General features: G+C 34.6%; 1 protein-coding gene across 1 annotated transcript; it reads right to left on the bottom strand.

Annotated features, from left to right (window-relative positions):
• Window positions 1–1945: 1945 nt before the first annotated feature.
• On the bottom strand, window positions 1946–21082 carry LOC128551000 (CD109 antigen-like). The gene is made up of 13 exons (XM_053531235.1): window positions 20946–21082; window positions 16887–16995; window positions 16268–16428; window positions 16027–16052; window positions 15475–15643; window positions 14804–14874; window positions 14420–14554; window positions 14206–14242; window positions 13878–13962; window positions 10721–10835; window positions 6661–6825; window positions 5278–5367; window positions 1946–2155 (listed from the first exon to the last, which is right to left on the bottom strand). Exons 2-13 carry the CDS (start codon window positions 16940–16942, stop codon window positions 1946–1948), a joined length of 1320 nt encoding a protein of 439 aa, XP_053387210.1. The 5' UTR covers window positions 16943–16995; window positions 20946–21082.
• Between the last annotated feature and the right edge of the window lie 415 nt (window positions 21083–21497).

Below are 21497 nucleotides of genomic sequence, written 5' to 3'. Positions count from 1 at the left end.
GTAAGTAATAAAATCTGTAAGAAGATCCTTTACAAGCATAGAATGGAACCAAGCAAAATAATAGCAGAGAGTCTGTTCATGAGAGGTAATGGAAAGTGCAGCGTCCCTCAAACTCCCAAGCACCGACTTTAGTGGAATTCTGAGTATTACACAGAGATTAAATTGACACCGTAAACCTAAAAAATCCTGAAGCGGCGGGGATTTAAGTGAAGTAATGTTTTTATTGTGCCGGATTTAAAAAATTTTGTTATAGTAAAGGTCAGTTGAAAGGTTTTGCTGTAACATGGTGCGACACGAATAAAAGGTTACTTTTTCGGCTTTAACCAGAAAACTTTGTTCATTATGATTGCACGTATGTTACAAGGTGCGGCTGATTTTTGGTGTGGTTTGATTCTTGGTGCGGGAGGTTCTGGGGCGGGTTTTAGATGTGGGATGCGATGTAAAATGGTGTTGATCACAGCTTTTTTTGTCATAGTTACATTGGCGGTTGATTCATGGTTTGGTTAAACAGGGTGTGTTTGTTACTTTTGTGTATGGTTACTGTTTAGTTTGTTTTAAAAGGTACGTAGACTGTTGATGTGAAAAAGAAACTTTGGGGTGCCATGTTAATTGTGCAGTAGGTTTTATGGGCTGTTTGACTGTTGATGTGAAAAAAATCTGGTGCGCCTTTTATTACATTGGCAGTTGATAAATGGGACTGTCGACTGTATGATGTGAATGATAAAATGGTGTGAATGTTTTAATTTTGGGGTATATTATTGGTACTGTTTGCTGTTGATGTGAAATGATAAAATGGTGTGCCTGTTACATGTGCGTATGTTATAGGTACGGTATGATTGCTGGTTGGTATGATTTCATGGTGTGTCTGTTTTTTGGCATACGATTTTCTGGTGTGGTATGAAAGTATGGTCGGTATGATTGTATGGTGGGTTGATAATGGGTGTCATGAAATACATTGTGCGGTATGTTTACTTTTGCAGTTGATGACTGAGTGGGATGTAAAAATGTGCGAATGTTAATGGTGTTGCAGATTCGAGGTGCGGGATAAATTTTTTTATTTTTAATGTGTTTTTCACAGTATTTTTAGAAAAAGAATAGAGAAAGAAAAAACTGAAAATGAAAAATGGTTTCCTACAAAATGTTCTAAACGATTTTAGCTTCCTCACCAACAAAAAATTTCGGTTTTGTTCGTTCAAAACATTCTTAATTAGAAAAACCCTTTTAAAAAGATGAGAAACTTTAAAAAATACCACGGAGAGTTTTGCGAAACTTTATGTTTCCTTTTTCCGTGAGCCCCGTATGGTTTTTTGATATCCTTTTTTGTCGGGAGCCCTTTGGGACGGACCTTTTTTGGTAAACAAAGACTGTTTACAATAATGTGGAACACGTTTGAATATAAACAGTGACACGTTACAAAAAACACCTATTCGTGTTACCAAATTTATTAATTCCAAGAATTGTCAGTTATTTGGGTCCAAAAAAATAATTAAATCTGTCAAAATTTGAAGATCAAAGAAGGGAAAAAAAAAGATTGTGGGTTTTACAGGACGTTCGGTTTATCAAAACTGGGTACATGCGAAAAAAAATTTTTAAAGGTTCCCCCTTTACCATCCTCAACCAAATCTTTGGTTTCCCATTTACTCCGAGTTTTTAAATGTAGTCATTGACTTTTGTTTCTCCTTTTTACTTTATTTTTTTAGACAAAAACTAAACAAAATTTGTATTATAAAAAAAATTGGGGGGTTTGCAACAATTTCATCGACTGAAAAAATATAACCTTCTTTTTTTAGCTATTCTTACCAGGTTTAAAATTTATTACAAATATATTCCCAGGCAAAAGGGCCCCTCTTCCCCGCCCCTGGTGGTTCCCCTAATGTCCCCTTGGTTTAGTAAACCCTTTCGTCAATACAGTTATTATTACGAAGGGGAATTTTTTGTCTGACGTTTACAATACCTCATATGTAAGAAGTTGCATTTTCCGGTGGTCCCCACTGAACGTAAGAGCTCCTGTCGATGGAGGGGTAAACATTTGCTCCTTGAGGAAATGGGCCCTGTACTTATGCGCCTTTGGGTCGTAGAATTTCACATTCGCAATGAGCTTAACTTCCGGTTTTGTAGAAACCACAGGATTCCCATTGGCCTGGGTTATTGACACCTGAATAGTAATAAATTTATGTCATATATAATAACCCAGTAAAGGTTTTGTACATCTAAATAATTTAATTTTCAATTTGGTGAAAATCTCGCTGCTGATTTATGCCGTTAAGGCCTATGTTATTCTGAAATTATGAATTAGGTGGGTGGGGTACATGATATTATTTCTGAGAAATTTCGAAGTTATTGTAAAACAAATTTTATTCCAGTGTAACAATACATTAAAACCATGCAGTGCTGAACTCTTACTTTAATTAAAAGACTAAAGTGGGAAAAGTTATCAGTATGTTCGGGACACAATTTTCGGGGTAAGTATTCTATATCATCAAGCATAAATGCGAAAAAGTATAACATGCATAGTAAAGCTGAACTATCCGTGTAAATGAGCTGAGAGCTAGTTTTCTATTTCCATTTATTACTTTTCTAAAAAAACACATTAAAATTAACCATGTGTGGGTAAAATTTGTCATTTTTGTGCACATGCCTTTACACATTAAAGAAGTCCCAACTATAAGTATGGTGTGCGAGAAGGGCCTGAGCGCTTGTACGTAGTGCGCATTTACAGGGAGTGTATTGCTCAAATTAATATATTAAATATATATTTGACTTTATCGTAAGTCCGAAAAGTGCACCAAAATAGCAGTATTAATTTTGTAATAATATTATTTATTTACAAGCGTACATCGAGAATTCTAACTAGCCTTTTAGAAAGCTGCATTTTCAAAAAATGGCGCCTGGCAAAGTGGTAGGAGTTGGGAGGTAGTTGGCTAGCACAATAAAGGTGTCTTATAAGCCAATTTGGCTGGCCCTTTCAATAAGGGTGACACTATAATAAAAAATAAAAAGAGACCTTTACCTTTATACAGTAGGGATATGTTTGTTTTACATGTAACATCAAAGCATTAACCCCTCGTGAAAATAGTATGCTTTCGGCGTTCACTGTATATGTATAATTATAATATTATACTTTGACGTTACACTGATACAAACAAATACCCTTTTGCATATTCATTTATATAAAAATAAAAACAAGCAAACAAACAAACAACTATGGGGAAAATGTTTATCTTTTTTATTTTGTTGGGTTTAGAGTAACATCAAAACGATACAATTAACTTTTTCCATTTTTTTTTTTTTTTTTTTTTTTTTTGGTGGGGAAAACCTCCAGGTGCCCCTCCAAACATTTTTGGGGCTCAGTTGAGTACCAGATAGAGGCAGAGACCTTCGAAAAGTCAGCTGGTGGCTTCCTTACACCATCCCACGCCGGTGGCAAGGAATTCAAAGTCAGCGACCGTGGCCATCCGGTCATGGAGGCATCTATAGAAGTAATGTTTGAAATATTTACCATTATTCAATTCTCACGCTGATTTTCATTCCTGTGAAGTGAACAATTATGTCTACGTTTTTCTTTTGCAACTATTAAACTTATATATTCAATTAAATCCCGATAATATAAATAATACTGTCAATGATATTTACCGCCTGAAATTACAAATGGTTTGTCGAATACACCATACTTTTAATTACAAAAATTTACACACCACGAGGGTCGAAAAGCACGAAATTTACGTTCTTCAATGTATATATGAAACGTCATGCTTGAAATGTAAATAAAGGAATAAAAATAATTTTTAAATGTTCGTGGAAAAGATCGAACTGTGATTGTCGATGTTTCCGGTACAGAATATATATGAACGTATATTACGAGCCGTTTCAGCTGATGGGACTTACAGGAACATTGTAAGCGATTGTTTATTTATTTTATTTATGTTCTAGTAACCTTTGACACTGATTTCGAGGACAAGCCGTATTTGTGACACATACATGTCTATTGTTGGGCTGTAAAAAGATAGATCCAAAATTAAAACTAAAAGCTATATTGCATAACTTCTTCGTCATTTCTGTGCATAGAATTCGGTTGCTATTTCGTTAGAATATCAGAAAATTACTGGAAATAAAACATATCTTTGAAAAAGTCCCGATCTTTCATCATTTGTTTGGTTGGCGTATGTTTACAAATTTCATGTTAGTAGGCCGTCATGTCCAAGAAGCCGTGTAAAGTGATAATATTGATGACACATTGGTTTTATTTTGTAATTGTGAGTGATCGTTACGTGATCAGAAAGATCGGACAGTGGAATGTTATAAAAAAGTGATACTTTATTTAGATTAGAAAGTGAATCGCACTATACAATAAGGAATTCTAAGGTAAAATAATCCTTTTACTTCGTTCACTGAAGAAAACATGGCGGACATATTTTTGTAAAATATTGGTGCACGTATGATTTGTGTAACCCAGTTTAACGACGTTTTCTTAGAAAACTAACGCTCAGCTCATTTACACTGACATATCCTTGATTGATGAATATATATATTGTATAGATATAAGAGACTTACGGTACCAAATACTTACCCCGAAAATTCCTGTGCATTTTCCTCTTGTGCACTGTTGGAACATGTTTTTGAGTGTCATTGATACTTTATAATTTACTCGGAGATACATTTTTTATTATTATTAGTTTCTCTTTGAACCCCGAGCATTTCTCGCGTTGTAACGACAATCTCAGTTTTACATAGGAATTTTGCACTGTCAAAATAGCATAGTCCTTAAAATATAGCATGAGGGAATACGTTTCAAGGGCATAGCCCCAGTGTATTTAGTCCGGACAGTGTCTGTGCGACGTTTCGAAGGCCTAGCCCCGGTGTATTTAGTCCGGACAGTGTCTGTGCGATGTCTTGAGGGCGTAGCCCTGGTGAATTCAGTCCGGACAGTGTCTGTGCGACGTCTCGAGGGTGTAGCCCCGGTGAATTTTGTCCGTACAGTGTCTGTACGACGTCTCAAGGGCATAGCCCCGGTGAATTTAGTCCTAACAGTGTCTACGACGTCTCGAGGGCGTAGCCACAGTGTATTTAGTCCAGACTGTGCTCAAGGGTGTATCCCCTATGAATTCAGTCAGGACAGTGCTCGAGGGTGTATCCCCTGTGAATTTAGTCCGGACAGTGTCTGGCTGAAGTGCACGGCAGAGATGTTTGTGGAAGACAGATATATAACAGATGAAAAACATAGTAAATATAAGTCTTAAATATGTATAAACATACAATATACCTGAACGTTGTACATACCTGTCCTTTATAGATTAAGCCCGGCTTAAAAAACGGCATACTGGACGAAGTATCAAACGACACTTTGTATGGCTCCTTGTAAAATAATACCTGCAAAATGTTGGCAATAGAATAAATTAGACAATGTCATTTTGGACTATAATTTTGAACCTATAGCATATAGGACTGAGTTTCTAAACTTAATTAACTACGTAAAACAGACAGTTTACAATGAAAAAAACACTGCACGGAATCGAGTGTAATTAACACAAAACGTGTATAGCAAACTTCTTGCGTATTTTTACTATAAATTCTTTCTCAAACTCAAAAGGATTGAGTGCTATGCTAATTGCCATATACTAAATGAAACAATTGCAACGTGTCGATTACTTAATACTAAATCCTTCATACTGAATGCAAAATTATAATGCTAATTGCTACATAAAGAATGCTATATATGTCATATGCCAACTGCTATATGTCAAACAGCTAATGCTTATAACCAAATGATAAATTGTAACTGTTTTGCTTTTTTTAACACGGTGAATAAATGATCAAATTCTCTTCGACTAATGAACGTTAATTTTAAACTAATTGAAAACATATAATGTTTTATCAATCTGGTTTGAGGCAAAACATGTAACATGTTCTACTTGACATGGGAACAAGAGGCCTAGCTTTTTTGCTCTAAAATGCTTAGATTTCTTTAAAACAAAGTTATGTGACAAATGTCAATGGTGATTTAGTAAGAATCTATTCATTAATTGATATCTTTGGCTCGTTATTTAAACAGGAATATGACATTTTGGCAAATATAATTTCGTATTAACTGTTTGGTATTTTGCGTTTAACAGGGTGCAACAGCCTTTCACAGTTTGACTTTGACATCCCAGAAATTTAAGGTCGAAACTGTTCCTTTCTACCTTTTATGACCTGTACATAAGGGTCATAGTATCAACACGATATTATAATTTCTATCACTGTTTATTAAACCAAAAATGACATTTTGTTGATGATATAAAGTTTTATCTCTTACTTACGACGTATTTTACAGTCAGTTTTAGGAATATCCTCTGAAATAAAAGGTCGCACCTACCACCTATGACATCTTAAGATTTAGTATGATGTTATTTTTTGACAGAACAATTGTATAGTGAAAAGGTCCTGAGTATCAAATACGACCTTCCACTGTTGTCGATACGCACAGATCCTCTGTTCTATAAAGACGACAGTAATGTCATTCGCTACGGGGTCGCAATATAAATACAGACACTTTCGGGTGAGAAATCTGCGAGACGTAATATAAAGTTTTGTTTTCAAGTTTTTCAAAACTACTGTTTTTAACTTACGACCTTTTATTTCTGGGGACAAACTTTGTTTTCGTTTTACTAGAAGTATACGAACCTGGGCGGTAGCGTTTCTTGTTATGTTATTAATGCTTTCCGTCACAGAAGCTTTTATTTGCAAGTGGTGACCTGCCAGTTTCTCTGCAAGCGGTTCATACGTGTTAGGATCAAGTTCGTCTGCTATACGACTGAATGGAACAGTGAACTTTGCCTCACCGTTAATCTGCAAAAACAAATGCAAAAGAAATACAAACCGTTATGACTGCTGTACAAACAAGCGTATCCGAATTATGGTTATAACACTTCTTTACAGCGGATGGACATGATTTGCAGGTCTCTGCTACCGAGGAGAGAAATGTTGGTTGGAGTTCAAAACGACGATACGTTTTTATACGTTGAGGAAAGGGTATTTGCGGCCAACGTGCGGTGTCTTTCGTTTGACATTCAACATTCAATTGCTTACAAGTTTTGAAATGCTTGAAGTATATGACTTTGTACATTCAAATATTTACACTTTTTTCATGTCGAGCTAGATCGACATACGTTATTCAGCATTATACTTTTTACACTTGTTCAGTTCGAGCGACTATCAACATTTGCTTTTTTGAATTTTTTCTTAATGTCGGTAATACCATATACCCATTATTCATTTATCGGTTGTACTTTGGCTAACCTTAATATCATGTATTCAATTTTAGGTGTCGCGATCGTCCTGTTTCAGGCATCATGTATTCAATTTTTGCTACCGCGACCGTGTGTCAGGACTCTGTCAAACTTTCAATGAAAATTAGTTTATGGACTTCAAAAAGACATCCCGACAAAACAGTCATACAATATAAATGTCGTATAGTTAATATAAAACAACAAAATATGACTTGTACCAGAATATATTTACAGGAAAATATTTCGAAATTAGCATATTTAAATTTTCAACTACAAAATATTATTATGTACTCAACAAAATTTATAGATATCCCTTAAATTGTTCTTCTTGTAAAGAAATCCAATTTTCATCCATGTTTACGATTTTTTAACTGGAGCTGTGAAGAAAATTTATGTAGCCATCAACTGGTCGTTTTCGTTTGAAAAATCGTGAAATCATAAACACACTTCTGAAAATGTGTCCTATGGTACATTGTATCTCAAAAAATGAAGAAATACCGCCATTTTGAACTAAAATATCATTTTTTCTCCACTAAGCAGAATCAAACTGCAAGCAAGCCCCTAGCTTTAACTATATAATGATGAAAGCATTTAGAATATCAGTCTTAATATATCCGGGTTTTCTAATGTAGTCAATATTTGTTTATATTGTGTGGTAAACCTGGGTTTTGGCACAGAAATATTTTGCTTTTTGTAAATATCTAAATAAATAGTTTAAGTTACCATGTTCTTTAACCACACATTAAAGAATACATTATGACGGAGCTTTGCTGAAAATTTGACCCTTATTGAGTAAATATTGGTCGAGTTATTCCCAAAAATATACCTAAAAAACTCCCGACTTCGAGAAAGTTTATCAGCAGAAACCATTAAATGCTCCTAAATACATATTTTATATTTTGCCATGGTATTTCCACTTTCAATATATTGTAAATATATGTCTTAATATTTATGTAAAGTTTGAGGACATGACATTATGTAGCTTTAAAGTAATCTTGAAAAATCTACTTTGTTTACATTTTGCTAGTCCATTTCTTATGTGACTAGAGCTGGCCAATGAAAATTATTTTATTAAAAATATTTAGAGATATTGTTCAGGTCTGAAACTTTACTGTCATGTCAGGGATATTAATTTTTAGTTATGTGAAATTTTACAGATTTTTTAGAAGCCTTGTTCTGTTGTAATCCTATAAAAATGGCCCTTAGATGTGAAGACTGATTTTGGCAGCCATATTGGATATCTTTGGGAGAATTTGTGTGTCATTTCTTTGACACTTGATTTAAGTACATTTAAAGCATTATTTGTAAATTGAAATATACTGATAAGGTGTAGTTTTTCTTCTAGTTTGTGTTTATGTAATTGTCTTTTGATGACATTTATTCTAATTCTTGCATTTAGTGAGAAAAGTTTTACATATTTGGGAAAATATCATTGACCAATCAGATTGCAGCATCTTTGGTGCTTCTCTATAAATATGGGCTTATCAGTTATTTCTGGGCTCTTCTAGTTTACACTTTTGGATTAAACACTTCTCTTAGTTAGGAAATTATTGGAAATTTGGAGCCAATTTTAGGAACTTTGGACTTCATTTTTATTGGGGAATAATTTAGAAATTTGGAGTTTAATTTATTTGCTTAAGAAAATTACTGGAATTTACATACATTTTATTTGGACTTCTCTGATAATTTTGACATCTTTTTAAAGGAAGTAAATTGCATAATTGGTGTATATATTAATTGCAGAAGCTTATTTGTAGACATAATTTAGATCTTTGTAGTTGTGAATGTGTGGTTATGAGAGGACTTTTGATTTAATAGATTTATAAAACTGGACTTACTCTTGTGTCTTCATTTAATTCTACATAATGTGTTGACTTTTTCCAAATTATAATCTAAGTGGTGTTATAATAATTGAACTTATTATTACAGCACTTGGCATTATAATAACTTTGAAATAGCCCAGAAAGTGGCTTTATAAGGAATCTGGCTTTTCCTTAAATTAATTAAGCCAGTGGTGTCGGTCATCCTGAACATTTACCCCCAAAACTCGAGCAATAAGAACATTGCCAACAACCACATTTTAGGTCCTCGTTGAACATGTAACCCCAAGACCGGGGTTTACGACAATATCTTAAAAACCTATTTGCCCTACTTGGTAACTTAGCGCGGTTGAAATATCTATGCGTTCCTCCAATCTACTCATTTAACAATGGTTTTACATTCATACTATATCCATGATGTGTTACTGTATACAACAAATAATTTTCATATCTGCATATCATTTTAAAGCAAGTGCCTTGTATATTGTTATTTATTGTTGTTTCTTCCATCAAAGAGATGCTACAGATGCTATGTTATAAGAACGGCAGACTAGAGCACCACCAGTGGGTGCCATCGCTCGTTTATAAGTAATCGACAACATGCAATATAAGAGTTATGGTTCTTGTCCTTCTTACTCACCTTAATTTATGATGAAAATGAATGAAGTTTTAGTGCTATAGTTAGTATTCAAGAAGAGGGAAGCAAAAAACAAATTTTAAAAAAAATGTTTTTCTAACTTTGAAAGGTTCATAATTTGAAAAAAAAAATGCAAGAGTGAGCTATGATTCTTGACCTAATTACTATTAATAATAGTTATATAATAGTAATAAACAAGTATACAAAGTGTCAAATATATAACTCTTATAGAAGTCAAGAAAGAAAATGGACCTTGGCATATTTTTTTTTTTAATTTTCTAAGTACATAAAGAACATAATACAGACAAAATGCATATAATTATCAGAATTATGGTTCTTGGCTTACGTATTCGCCTTAATGATAAACATGTCTGCAAAGTTTTAAAGCTAGTGCTCTTTTAGTGTTCCAGTTAAGTTGGACCTAAACAAAGATTTTAACAAAGACATTCAAATTTTCAAAGTACAAAAAAGTGCATTTTTAGATAAAATGCAAGTAAGAGTTATGGTTCTTGGTCTTATTATTTATCTAAAGAAGATAAACAAGTATGCAAATTTATAAAGTAATAACTCTTATAGGTTTTAGAAAAATGTGGTCCTAGAAAAACATTTTAATCAAGAAAATAAAATTTTCTCTTAATACAAAAAGGACCATAATTCTGACAAAATGCTCATCAGAGTTAAAGTTTTTGGCTTCCTAAGTCATCTAATTATGATAAACAAGTGTGCAGAGTTGCTACAGTTTTTGACAAAAGGAGGGCCTAAATAAAAATTTAACAAGCCTCTATGCCTACGCCGACGATCAAGTGACAACAATACCTCGTAGATTTTTTCTTCCAAATCAGACGAGCTAAAACTTATTCTCTGAAGTTTTCACTCTGTATCGTTTTTGAACATTCGTTACCCCTTAAGGTAAAAACAGTGTTAGCTTCGGGTTAGACGTCTTTAACTCCTTTCCAAGCGGAGTCTTTTAGAACCATAAAATCATTGACCATACGTACATCAAATGCAGATTCAACCATAACTTCATCGCCATGATATTTCCATGGTGTGTTACTGTAGTCTGTATCCGCATACAATCTTACACTTCCAATCACCGGCTTTCCGTATGTATATCTGAATTGCAATATGAGTTTTAAAACAGTCCGTGATTTATCAAAGTTTAGTGATATAGAATATATATTTTATATGATATAACATTTTAACACTGGAACTTTTAAGAAATAACAATTTCATCGTCGCAAGAAATACGAGTGAAGAAAACAAGCGCAATGATGAAAAGTCCGCTTTAAATGTAGCCTTACTCAACTGGCTTATCAGATATTACTTATTCTATGATCTGATATTTTATAGTCGTCCTACTATTTGGACTATTTTGAATGTAGGTGTACTGGAACTCCATTATATAAAATGATACTACTTCAATTAACACTTAGTCTAGACTAAACACGCCCAGATATAAAGAATGTTAGTGGCACTCAAGAGCTTTCGCATACAAAACACGCTCACATATAAAGTATGTTAGTGGCACTCACAAAACACGCCCAGATATAAAGAATGTCAGTGGCACTCAAGAGCTTTCGCATACAAAACACGCCCAGATATAAAGAATGTTAGTGGCACTCAAGAGCTTTCGCATACAAAACACGCCCAGATATAAAGTATGTTAATGGCACTCAAGGGCATTCACATACAAAACACGCCCAGATATAAAGTATGTTAGTGGCACTCAAGGGCATTCACATAAAAAACACGCCCAGATATAAAGTATGTTAGTGGCACACAAGAGCATTCACATACAAAAACGCCCAGATATAAAGTATGTTAGTGGCACTCAAGAGCCTTCGCATACAAAACGTGCCCTGATATAAAGAATATTAGTGGCACTCAAGAGCTTTCGCATACAAAACACGCCCAGATATAAAGTATGTTAGTGGCACTCAAGAGCATTCACATACAAAACACGCCCAGATATAAAGTATGTTAGTGGCACTCAAGGGTATTTACATACAAAAACGACCAGATATAAAGTATGTTAGTGGCACTCAAGGGTATTCACATACAAAACACGCCCAGATATAAAGTATGTTAGTGGCACTCAAGAGCATTCACATACAAAACACGCCCAGATATAAAGTATGTTAGTGGCACTCAAGGGTATTCACATACAAAAACGCCCAGATATAAAGTATGTTAGTGGCACTCAAGGGCATTCACATATAAAACAAGCCCAGATATAAAGTATGTAAGTGGCACTCACAAAACACGCCCAGATATAAAGTATGTTAGTGGCATTCACAAAACATGCCCAGATATAAAGTATGTTAGTGGCACTCACAAAACACGCCCAGATATAAAGTATGTTAGTGGCACTCAAGGGCATTCACATACAAAACACGCCCAGATATAAAGTATGTTAGTGGCACTCAAGAGCATTCACATACAAAACACGCCCAGATATAAAGTATGTTAGTGGCACTCAAGGATATTCACATACAAAACACGCCCAGATATAAAGTATGTTAGTGGCACTCAAGAGCATTCACATACAAAACACGCCCAGATATAAAGTATGTTAGTGGCACTCAAGGGCATTCACATACAAAACACGCCCAGATATAAAGTATGTTAGTGGCACTCAAGAGCATTCACATACAAGACACGCCCAGATATAAAGTATGTTAGTGGCACTCAAGGGCATTCACATACAAAACACGCCCAGATATAAAGTATGTTAGTGGCACTCAAGAGCATTCACATACAAAACACGCCAAGATATAAAGTATGTTAGTGGCACTCAAGGGTATAAAACACGCCCAGATATAAAGTATGTTAGTGGCACTCAAGGGCATTCACATACAAAACACGCCCAGATATAAAGTATGTTAGTGGCACTCAAGGGTATTCACATACAAAACACGCCAATATATAAAGTATATTAGTGGCACTCAAGGGCATTTACATACAAAGCACGCCAAGATATAAAGTATGTTAGTGGCACACAAGAGCATTCACATACAAAACACGCCCAGAAATAAAGTATGTTAGTGGCACTCAAGGGCATTCACATACAAAACACGCACAGATATAAAGTATGTTAGTGGCACTCAAGGGCATTCACATACAAAACACGCCCAGATATTAAGTATGTTAGTGGCACACAAGAGCATTCACATACAAAACACGCCCATATATAAAGTATGTCAGTGGCACTCAAGAACATTCACATACAAAACACGCCCAGATATAAAGTATGTTAGTGGCACTCACTAAACACGCCCAGATATAAAGTATGTTAGTGGCACACAAGAGCATTCACATGCAAAACACGCCCAGATATAAAGTATGTTAGTGGCAGTCAAGGGCATTTACATACAAAACACGCCAAGATATTAAGTATGTTAGTGGCACACAAGAGCATTCACATACAAAACACGCCCATATATAAAGTATGTTAGTGGCACACAAGAGCATTCACATACAAAACACGCCCATATATAAAGTATGTTAGTGGCACTCAAGAGCATTCACATACAAAACACGCCCAGATATAAAGTATGTTAGTGGCACACAAGAGCATTCACATACAAAACACGCCCATATATAAAGTATGTTAGTGGCACTCAAGAACATTCACATACAAAACACGCCCAGACATAAAGTATGTTAGTGGCACTCGCTAAACACGCCCAGATATAAAGTATGTTAGTGGCACACAAGAACATTCACATACAAAACACGCCCAGATATAAAGTATGTTAGTGGCACACAAGAGCATTCACATGCAAAACACGCCCATATAAAAAGTATGTTAGTGGCACTCAAGAACATTCACATGCAAAACACGCCCAGATATAAAGTATGTTAGTGGCACACAAGAGCATTCACGTACAAAACACGCCCATATATAAAGTATGTTAGTGGCACTCAAGAACATTCACATACAAAACACGCCCAGATATAAAGTATGTTAGTGGCACTCACTAAACACGCCCAGATATAAAGAATGTTAGTGGCACTAAAGAGCTTAGAATCTCATTTTAAGTATGTTTCCAAATGCATTTTAATTCAAGCAGCACACACAACTTTTGACAAATAAATACATTCTAAAAATGTATTGTTCTTTTTTTATTATTTCTATAACATGTTTATTCTTACGTTGCCTTGACGGTACCGTGCATTTCGCTGTCCGTGGTAACGACAAATGGTGGTAACTCTACTTTGATTTCAAACTTTGGGAGTACTGCAAATAAAAATACAAGGGAATGCATTTACTATTTATTTGCATGCCTAACCTTTAATACAAACGGCATTTTATTTCACCATCGTCCGTCCGTTTACTTGTCTGTCTGTCTGTTCTTCCGTTCGTCCAGTCCAATCGAAACCTTTATAACTTTGTAAATTATGTATAGGAACTACATGTTACAAGATAATAAAGCGAAGTTGAGAGATTATTCCTAATATAGTAAATATTAAAAGTACATACCGTATTTATCCACTCTGAAGTATTTATAATTGGAAGCCTGAAATATAACAAAAATACAGGCATTATAAATCCGTTACTTACATATTAACATGAAATGACTATCTCGCGGTACATTTTATTGGCAATTATAATATTTAATATATCGTTTTCCCAGATTGTTGTTGTTTTGTTGTTATTTGTCAAAGAAAAACAGAAAAAAAAAAGAATATCAAACCTTGTTTCTGATTTCCACAGAGATTTTCCATTGTCCGAGAACAGGTTCAGTGTCCATGATGAGAAAATCTTCAATAACACCGTAGTTGGGTTCCGATACATTCACCATCCGCTTCATTTTGTTACCTTTCGGATCCTTTATGTATAATTTAAATATCATTAAATTCGATAATTATTGATGTACTTTTGCTTTCGAACAAATTTATAAAATAAATAAATAAACAAATTTGTTAGATTTAAAAATCATTCGTGATTCGGCATAAAACTTGTTTTGAAAAATTGTCATGGTTATCAATATCAGTATCACTATCATATTAATTATTACTATTATGAAAACCAACATGATCTTACTAATGTGCAAATTATAAAAATGAATTTAACTTACTTCAATTGTTATGTTAAATGTTCCTGTGTAAACCATCATGTTAGAGGAGATTCCGAATGCACGAAAGCGCACTGAAAATATATAAAAAGAAAACGAACAGTAACATTTACATATATCACAATACTACAAAATTAATCAACAGAATGTTTGCTTATTTAAAACAAGAATATTAAATTCTAAATAAAAAAAATTGAAAATATGCTCCATATAGCAAGTCTTGGATTTTCTGGTCCCTTAGGAGCATGGAGTCCATTGGTTATCTCATAGCAGAATTCCGCCCGTGCTAGAGGGCATGAGTGGTGTTGCACGTTTCATAACCTCTCATATACAGACACAGTCAAATCAAGAAATGGCTTGAACTTGCAGAGATGAATGACAAGTGATACAAGGTCAGCGACCTTTATTCACTTTTGCCAATGCACCAATTCCGTTTCATCCATTCCGTAGTTACCAGAGTACTGCCATTTGATTACAGTACATGATATTTAATACGAACTCGCCAGTCCGGTCTGATTGAAGTAGTAAAAGTTGTAAATACAATACAACCATGATTTTATTTTCAACGTAGTTCACCAATATGGCCTGGTTTATACAGCAAATCGACTAAGTAAAGATAATGCAAGCATTTTTTAAGAAGCTTATTAACTATTTTACTTTCAATAAAAGCTCACCCGTTCGGCCTGGTTTATATATGCCTTTATCCGTCTGTATGTGTACAGCAAATTTCTCCGGCATACTGCCTGAGTCATAATGAACAACTCCATGCTCTTGGAAAAACAAACCGCTTAATCCGTTGATAAGCAATGTGTAGGTTCCTGGATTACTGGGAAGATTTGGAACCTGATTTTGGTAAAAAAAAAAGTAAATTGTCAATTTTTATTCCGACTGACATTGTAGCACATAATTGGTTCCAGAGAGAAACAGTAGCTTGGTAAATGTTCGGTTTTTTTCCATATTTTTAAAGCAGTTTTTTAATTTGTTATTCTCTAATTCTGTTTAAACAATTTTTTGTAATCTTGATTTTGATATAACAGTTTATACTAAAATCACACTTCAATTCGGAAGATATTTTAAGAATAATTCGGTAAAAGCCTTCTTCTTGTTATAGTGCATGAGAAAAGTTACATATTTAATGATTATATAATTGGGGTGGTTGCGGCGGGTCATACTTCAGTCAATATTATGCATAGTTTTACAATTGGGGTGGTTGTGGACCGTCATACCTGTAGCTGTAATACTCCTGGTTTACCTGTAAACATAAATAACGTTTTTAACAGTGTAATATGGTCGTAGAAAATGATGAAATTTATCTTACGATATTAATTATTTCCCAGTAGTAAAGATATCACTTAAGGTATGTTAAAGAATCTTTATTAATCTGACTAGTGCCTTGTCCGTTTCAATGACTGTAAGGTCAGTCAAGAGTAGGTAATAACAGCTTTATGTTCAAAACTAGTGATTTACCTTCTTTAAATGTATGTGTAAGAGAGGACACTCGGTGGTGATCGTCATTTAACAAGTCAACTTGAACTTCAACATCAACATTTGATGTGTTGTAGAAGGTGAAGGTCAAAGGAAGTGGTATTCCCGGGGTGTACTTGTCCGGTATAACTACCCAATGTGTCCTGTCGCGACAAACGTTATATGAGTACTGTATTCAACTTACAAATATTGTTCCACCAACGATACACAGAATGAAAAATTCCCGAACCATTGAGCAAGATTAAATGAAGAGAGCTTTTCTTTGCCTTTATACTAAGTTTTTGGTTTCGGAAACTCTGCGCAATTTGAAAACACTGTGAATGATAATCTGCAAGCAGTTTGCATAGCAATTTATGAAAGAAATACAGTAATCAAGATAAGGTGTTAGCTTGTTTATCATTTATTATAGTTAAATTTGAATTTTGCTTGTAGAGTTCTGTAAATAAATTTTGAATCGCTAACTGGCAACTAGTATATTGTTGGCTACTGCCAACTGCCTACCAGCTTCGTAGTCATGCTTGATGACTAGACAAAAATATAAACAAACAAATTAATTAATTGATTGATTAACGTGTACTGCATGATAACTGTAAGAAATTACCCGCTGTTGGTGGCAGCAAATGTTGCACCGAACAGACAAACAAGTACCACTATCATACTCGCTGTGGCCGGTGTATGGGTTTTTCTTTACCTTAATTACTTTGTCTTTCCTGAAATATACAGAACGACAAACAATATTTATTGATTGTGGTGGAATCAAAACATCTAAAGCCCAATTAATATTTTGCCAGTGCGTTTCGTAACTACATATAATCAAACAAAGAACAATATTTTGGAGTTGCTATGTTTCTAACTTATGTGTCCATAGAGCATGTGGCATGACCTACAGACACAAATGAAGTCATTTATGCCATGATTGTGGTCATCGTAATGCGAATCAAACTTTGACAAAAGGATTTTTCCATAAAGTTTCTAATACCAAATTTCGTACTACTCATCCGTTTTTTTGGCCGACGTACTGAATATTACATTTTTACAAGTAGCAATCTTTACGTGCATCTCGTCAGCGTACAAACAATTTATAATTTTAATATAAAACAAGGCTAACAGCATAAAAGTACAGTGCCACTCCAACATGGAGTTATAAGAGATGTTGTCACTGTACACGATTATGATTTAAAAGCGAAACACCACTGCTAACCAGATATTACATTTGGATTTCTTTAAAGCTATGATATTTTTTTTTAAATAATGCAAGTATAAAAAAAGGAGCTAAGACGCATGAGTTCAGGATGGTTAATAATATAAAATATAATTTCCCTTTGATCAAATAAAAGTGAATAGGATAAGCAGGGGTATTCCAGGCGTAAAACACTATTTACAGATTAAAAACTGACGTCACTGTAGAATCATAGATCTAGGCACAACTACGAATCTGGGTCCGAAAACAGAAAACAATATGTATCATAATCAGACTGTCAGAAAAAAATGATGTTCATTCAAGGAATTTGCATTTGTGAACAAATCTTAATCTTTTATTAACTATCACAACAGCAGTCTTTAAGTGCCGTGTGGCGGCTGTAATAAGTATACCCGTACTTGGATTCAGTGTTGTCCTTTGGGATCATGGAGTCCATTCAACATATGTAACAGAGTTCCGCTTAAGCCGGTGCTAGGGGCGTGAGAGGTGTTGCACATTTCATTACCTCTCACGAACAGACTCAATCAAACCGAGTCTGTTATTATTATTCTTGGTTGCATTCTTTGCTTCCAAAGGATCTTTTTACAGATTTTATTAAATCACTGTATATAGACATGAAACTTATTTTCTATAACAGCAATATCACAAAATGATTCCTCCGGTAAACCCAAATACCGTCCGGTTTCAATCCTTATTGGTACGATCCCCATCCGAGACTTGCAAAACGGAGAACGGTGTCTTATTCAAAGCATTTAGTAGCACTTGTAAATCATCAGCAGACTCAGACAGTAACAGAATATCATCAGCTTAGAGCAGAATACAGACTTTCTCGTCTTCAATGGATATACCTTTACCAAATGATTTAAGATAAAGTGACAAATCATTTATGAATAGACGTAAACCACAATTTATATCAAACCGTTCTGTCCCTTACTGTCCCTTACTGTTTTTACAGTGTCTTTGCCTACAGACACATATACTGTTTTTTTAAGGGCAAGGAAAGCCTGATAGTAAGTTAATTTTATATGAAAGCCATCTTCGAGTCATAACGCTGATTTTTTTTTCAAAATCCGGCCACTATTGAAAAAATTATGGCAGTTTGAAATTTAAGAAAATGGCAGATAATGAAGGCAGTCATTTTAGTGTTTATATGACGTCATCCTGAATTCTTTATTTAGCAAATACCCACTTTTATCAAATATTTAAATGCTCATAACTTTCTCATTTTTAAGCCGATTATGAAAATTCTTTCACTTCTTTAAATGAGTTATGAAACCCTAGCAGACGGAATTATCAAAAGAATAACACTGCCTCTCCCTTTAATAGTATCATGGGCCTTTTACACAAAAATGTAGATTGACGTAGCCTTTTCCTTGTGTCGATTATTTAAGTTAGTCAACCCATGTAAATGGTCAATAGTACTCCGGCCATTTTGTTCATCTGAGACTTTATCATTTGCCTCAGACCAAGTACTTAGCCTACAATGAATAAAGTAAATGACTTCTGAAGATGCACAGTTACAGTCAAAATGTACGTCTAAAGATTTCCAGTACGTCTAAAGATTGTCCAGTAACGGTACTACGTGGGAAAGATACTGTCAATGAATGCATCGCATCGATAACATGGTAACATTATTGATCAATTCCTTCAAGCCCTGTTCGGATCGTGCGGTGAGGAATTATCTAAATGACAGTGATTCTACACATGTGTCCGCATTTAAACCAAATTTAATTCTTCCATCAAACCCGCCTGGTGGCAATAGATGCATTCTTGTTACGGATCATCGTGCTTTTTTCTTTTCGATTTTATCATATTTTCTCATTTTTGTTTTTCTCGTAGTGGCTCATATAATCTTAAGAGTTTTTTTTCTGTCAAACTAAACAGTATGGCTATACTTTGACATTGCAATGATTTATAACTCAAATTTATATGAAAAATCAATTTCAAGCACTTGGACTCGTTTATATTAAAATATTAAAAGGCTATAAATGATATTCATTATACATGGACATTTTCTATAAAGAACACAATGACAACACAACTGACAGCTCTGGACATTTTCTTGTTTATGTACAGAACCACTCAATAGTATGGAACTCTATCATAAGCCCAGCAAGAGCATTTTCAGTTTCCATTAAAAAGACATAAGGCAAAGAGTAACAAATCATTTCGGGAAAAAGTAGATATAAACGAACATGAGGGCTGCTGTGGTGGCAGTGAGTGGTACAGCATATTACAAAACAAAATCTGGAGAGCAGTCTAAAACTCCACAATCTGACTGGTTATTTCTAACGATAGTTTCCAAACTGACCTATTAGGCTGAACACCACTAAATCTAGCTTTTCTTTATTTCATATAAAATCCACTTACTTCATAACGGTTTTTCGACATATTTAGCATATCAGATTTTCGAAGACTTATACTCCCATAAAGAACTAGATCGCTACTTTACAAAAAGAAAAAGAAAAGGTGGTGTTAACTTTTATATAAGAAAACTAAAGTTCGTTAAATACATACCGCTGAATTTACTACTTTTCGCTTCTTTCAATTTCTTTTGAGACATTAAATTCTTACGCCGCCATTTTTACCTAGCATGCGATAGGAACATGCCGATTTCAAAAGAATGCAAAGTGATACATACTGAAACGTGGTTGGGTAAAAGTAAGCACGTTGCTGTCGAGAAAATGCACTAGGGAAGGAAAAAAGATTAGTACTATTTATATTTGGACTACTTGTGTTAGACCAGCGGAGGCTTACTTTCTATTTGGTAGTGATCAGCCTATAATATGACAAAGTAGCCTAGCATTTTAATACTGATAAGAAATGATTAGGTAATTTGGCGCGAGAGTGATTTATGGCTTTCTTTGAAATTAAGCTAATAAATAAGTCTTTAATAATATGAATTAAGGCACCGCCTAGCATTGGGGATTTATCTTTTATATATCCGCTTAGAAAGAAATATTCAACGCTCAAGAAAGTGAAACTTTGCTCTAAACTGTAGTTTACATTTAGTGTCATCATACCTCTTACAGCGAATATCATACTTTGCAAAATTTACGGAAGCCTTTACGGTGACGTCATTCAGCGTTCTCGCACTAGCTTTTTTTTGTTTGTTTGCACTCCACGCTGAAACTTGACGGCCTTTACACTTCTTTACTGTTTTAAAAGTGTTTTTCAGTTGCATGTACAGTTTCCATTACGAAAAAGAAGTAAAATAATCATGTTAGCGCGGTTTACGAGTTTTTATGACTGATTCGGGGTGCTCGGATGTTCATGCCGACAACCAGTCTGCGGTGTGTATATAAACCGGAACCGGAAAACATCGAAAAAATTGCCTCAGTATATGCAGACAACAAAGACGAATAACTATATACGGACGTTACCGTCTCGGGGATTTTCATCCCCGGCGCTTCGCGCCGTGGATAAATTCCCTATTAGAAGAAAAATAAATTGACTTACCAAATCAACGTGTAAGCAAAAATTGTAAAACAATGAGGGATCTGCTTACAATTTCTCTATATATATGATATATGAACGCTTCCTTATCTTTGAGGTCACATCCTGTATAGCAATCCTTTCATGATAAAGTACGTGCGTCTTTAGAAACAGGATATGCCGGTCCCACTAGAATATATGGGTTACGGACGGAATTAATTCAATTGTGCACGAAGATATTTCAGGTCTTTTTGGTGCAATCAAACAAAAACATTTTAGTATTCTACATTTATTACAACAGAATCAGTTGGGGAAAAAAACACCGTACAACTGTAAAGTATAAAAATAGAAATAATACTAATTAAAAATATTGATAAAGTATGCATATAAAAGACAATAAGTTATTGACGTGCATGATAAAATGCGTTGGCTGATATTTATTTTCCGCAATCGTACTTTCAGTTGATGACTGACATTATGACTGATACACGCGCAGCTCGGCTGTAAAGCAACTATCTTATACATCGAGTGATCATTTTTAAAGAATACAAACATACACACGCAGTCAAGTGTACA

Source organism: Mercenaria mercenaria, chromosome 19 (assembly GCF_021730395.1).
Source record: "Mercenaria mercenaria strain notata chromosome 19, MADL_Memer_1, whole genome shotgun sequence".
NCBI lineage: Eukaryota > Metazoa > Mollusca > Bivalvia > Venerida > Veneridae > Mercenaria > Mercenaria mercenaria.
This window is presented reverse-complemented; position numbering and strand designations above follow the sequence as displayed.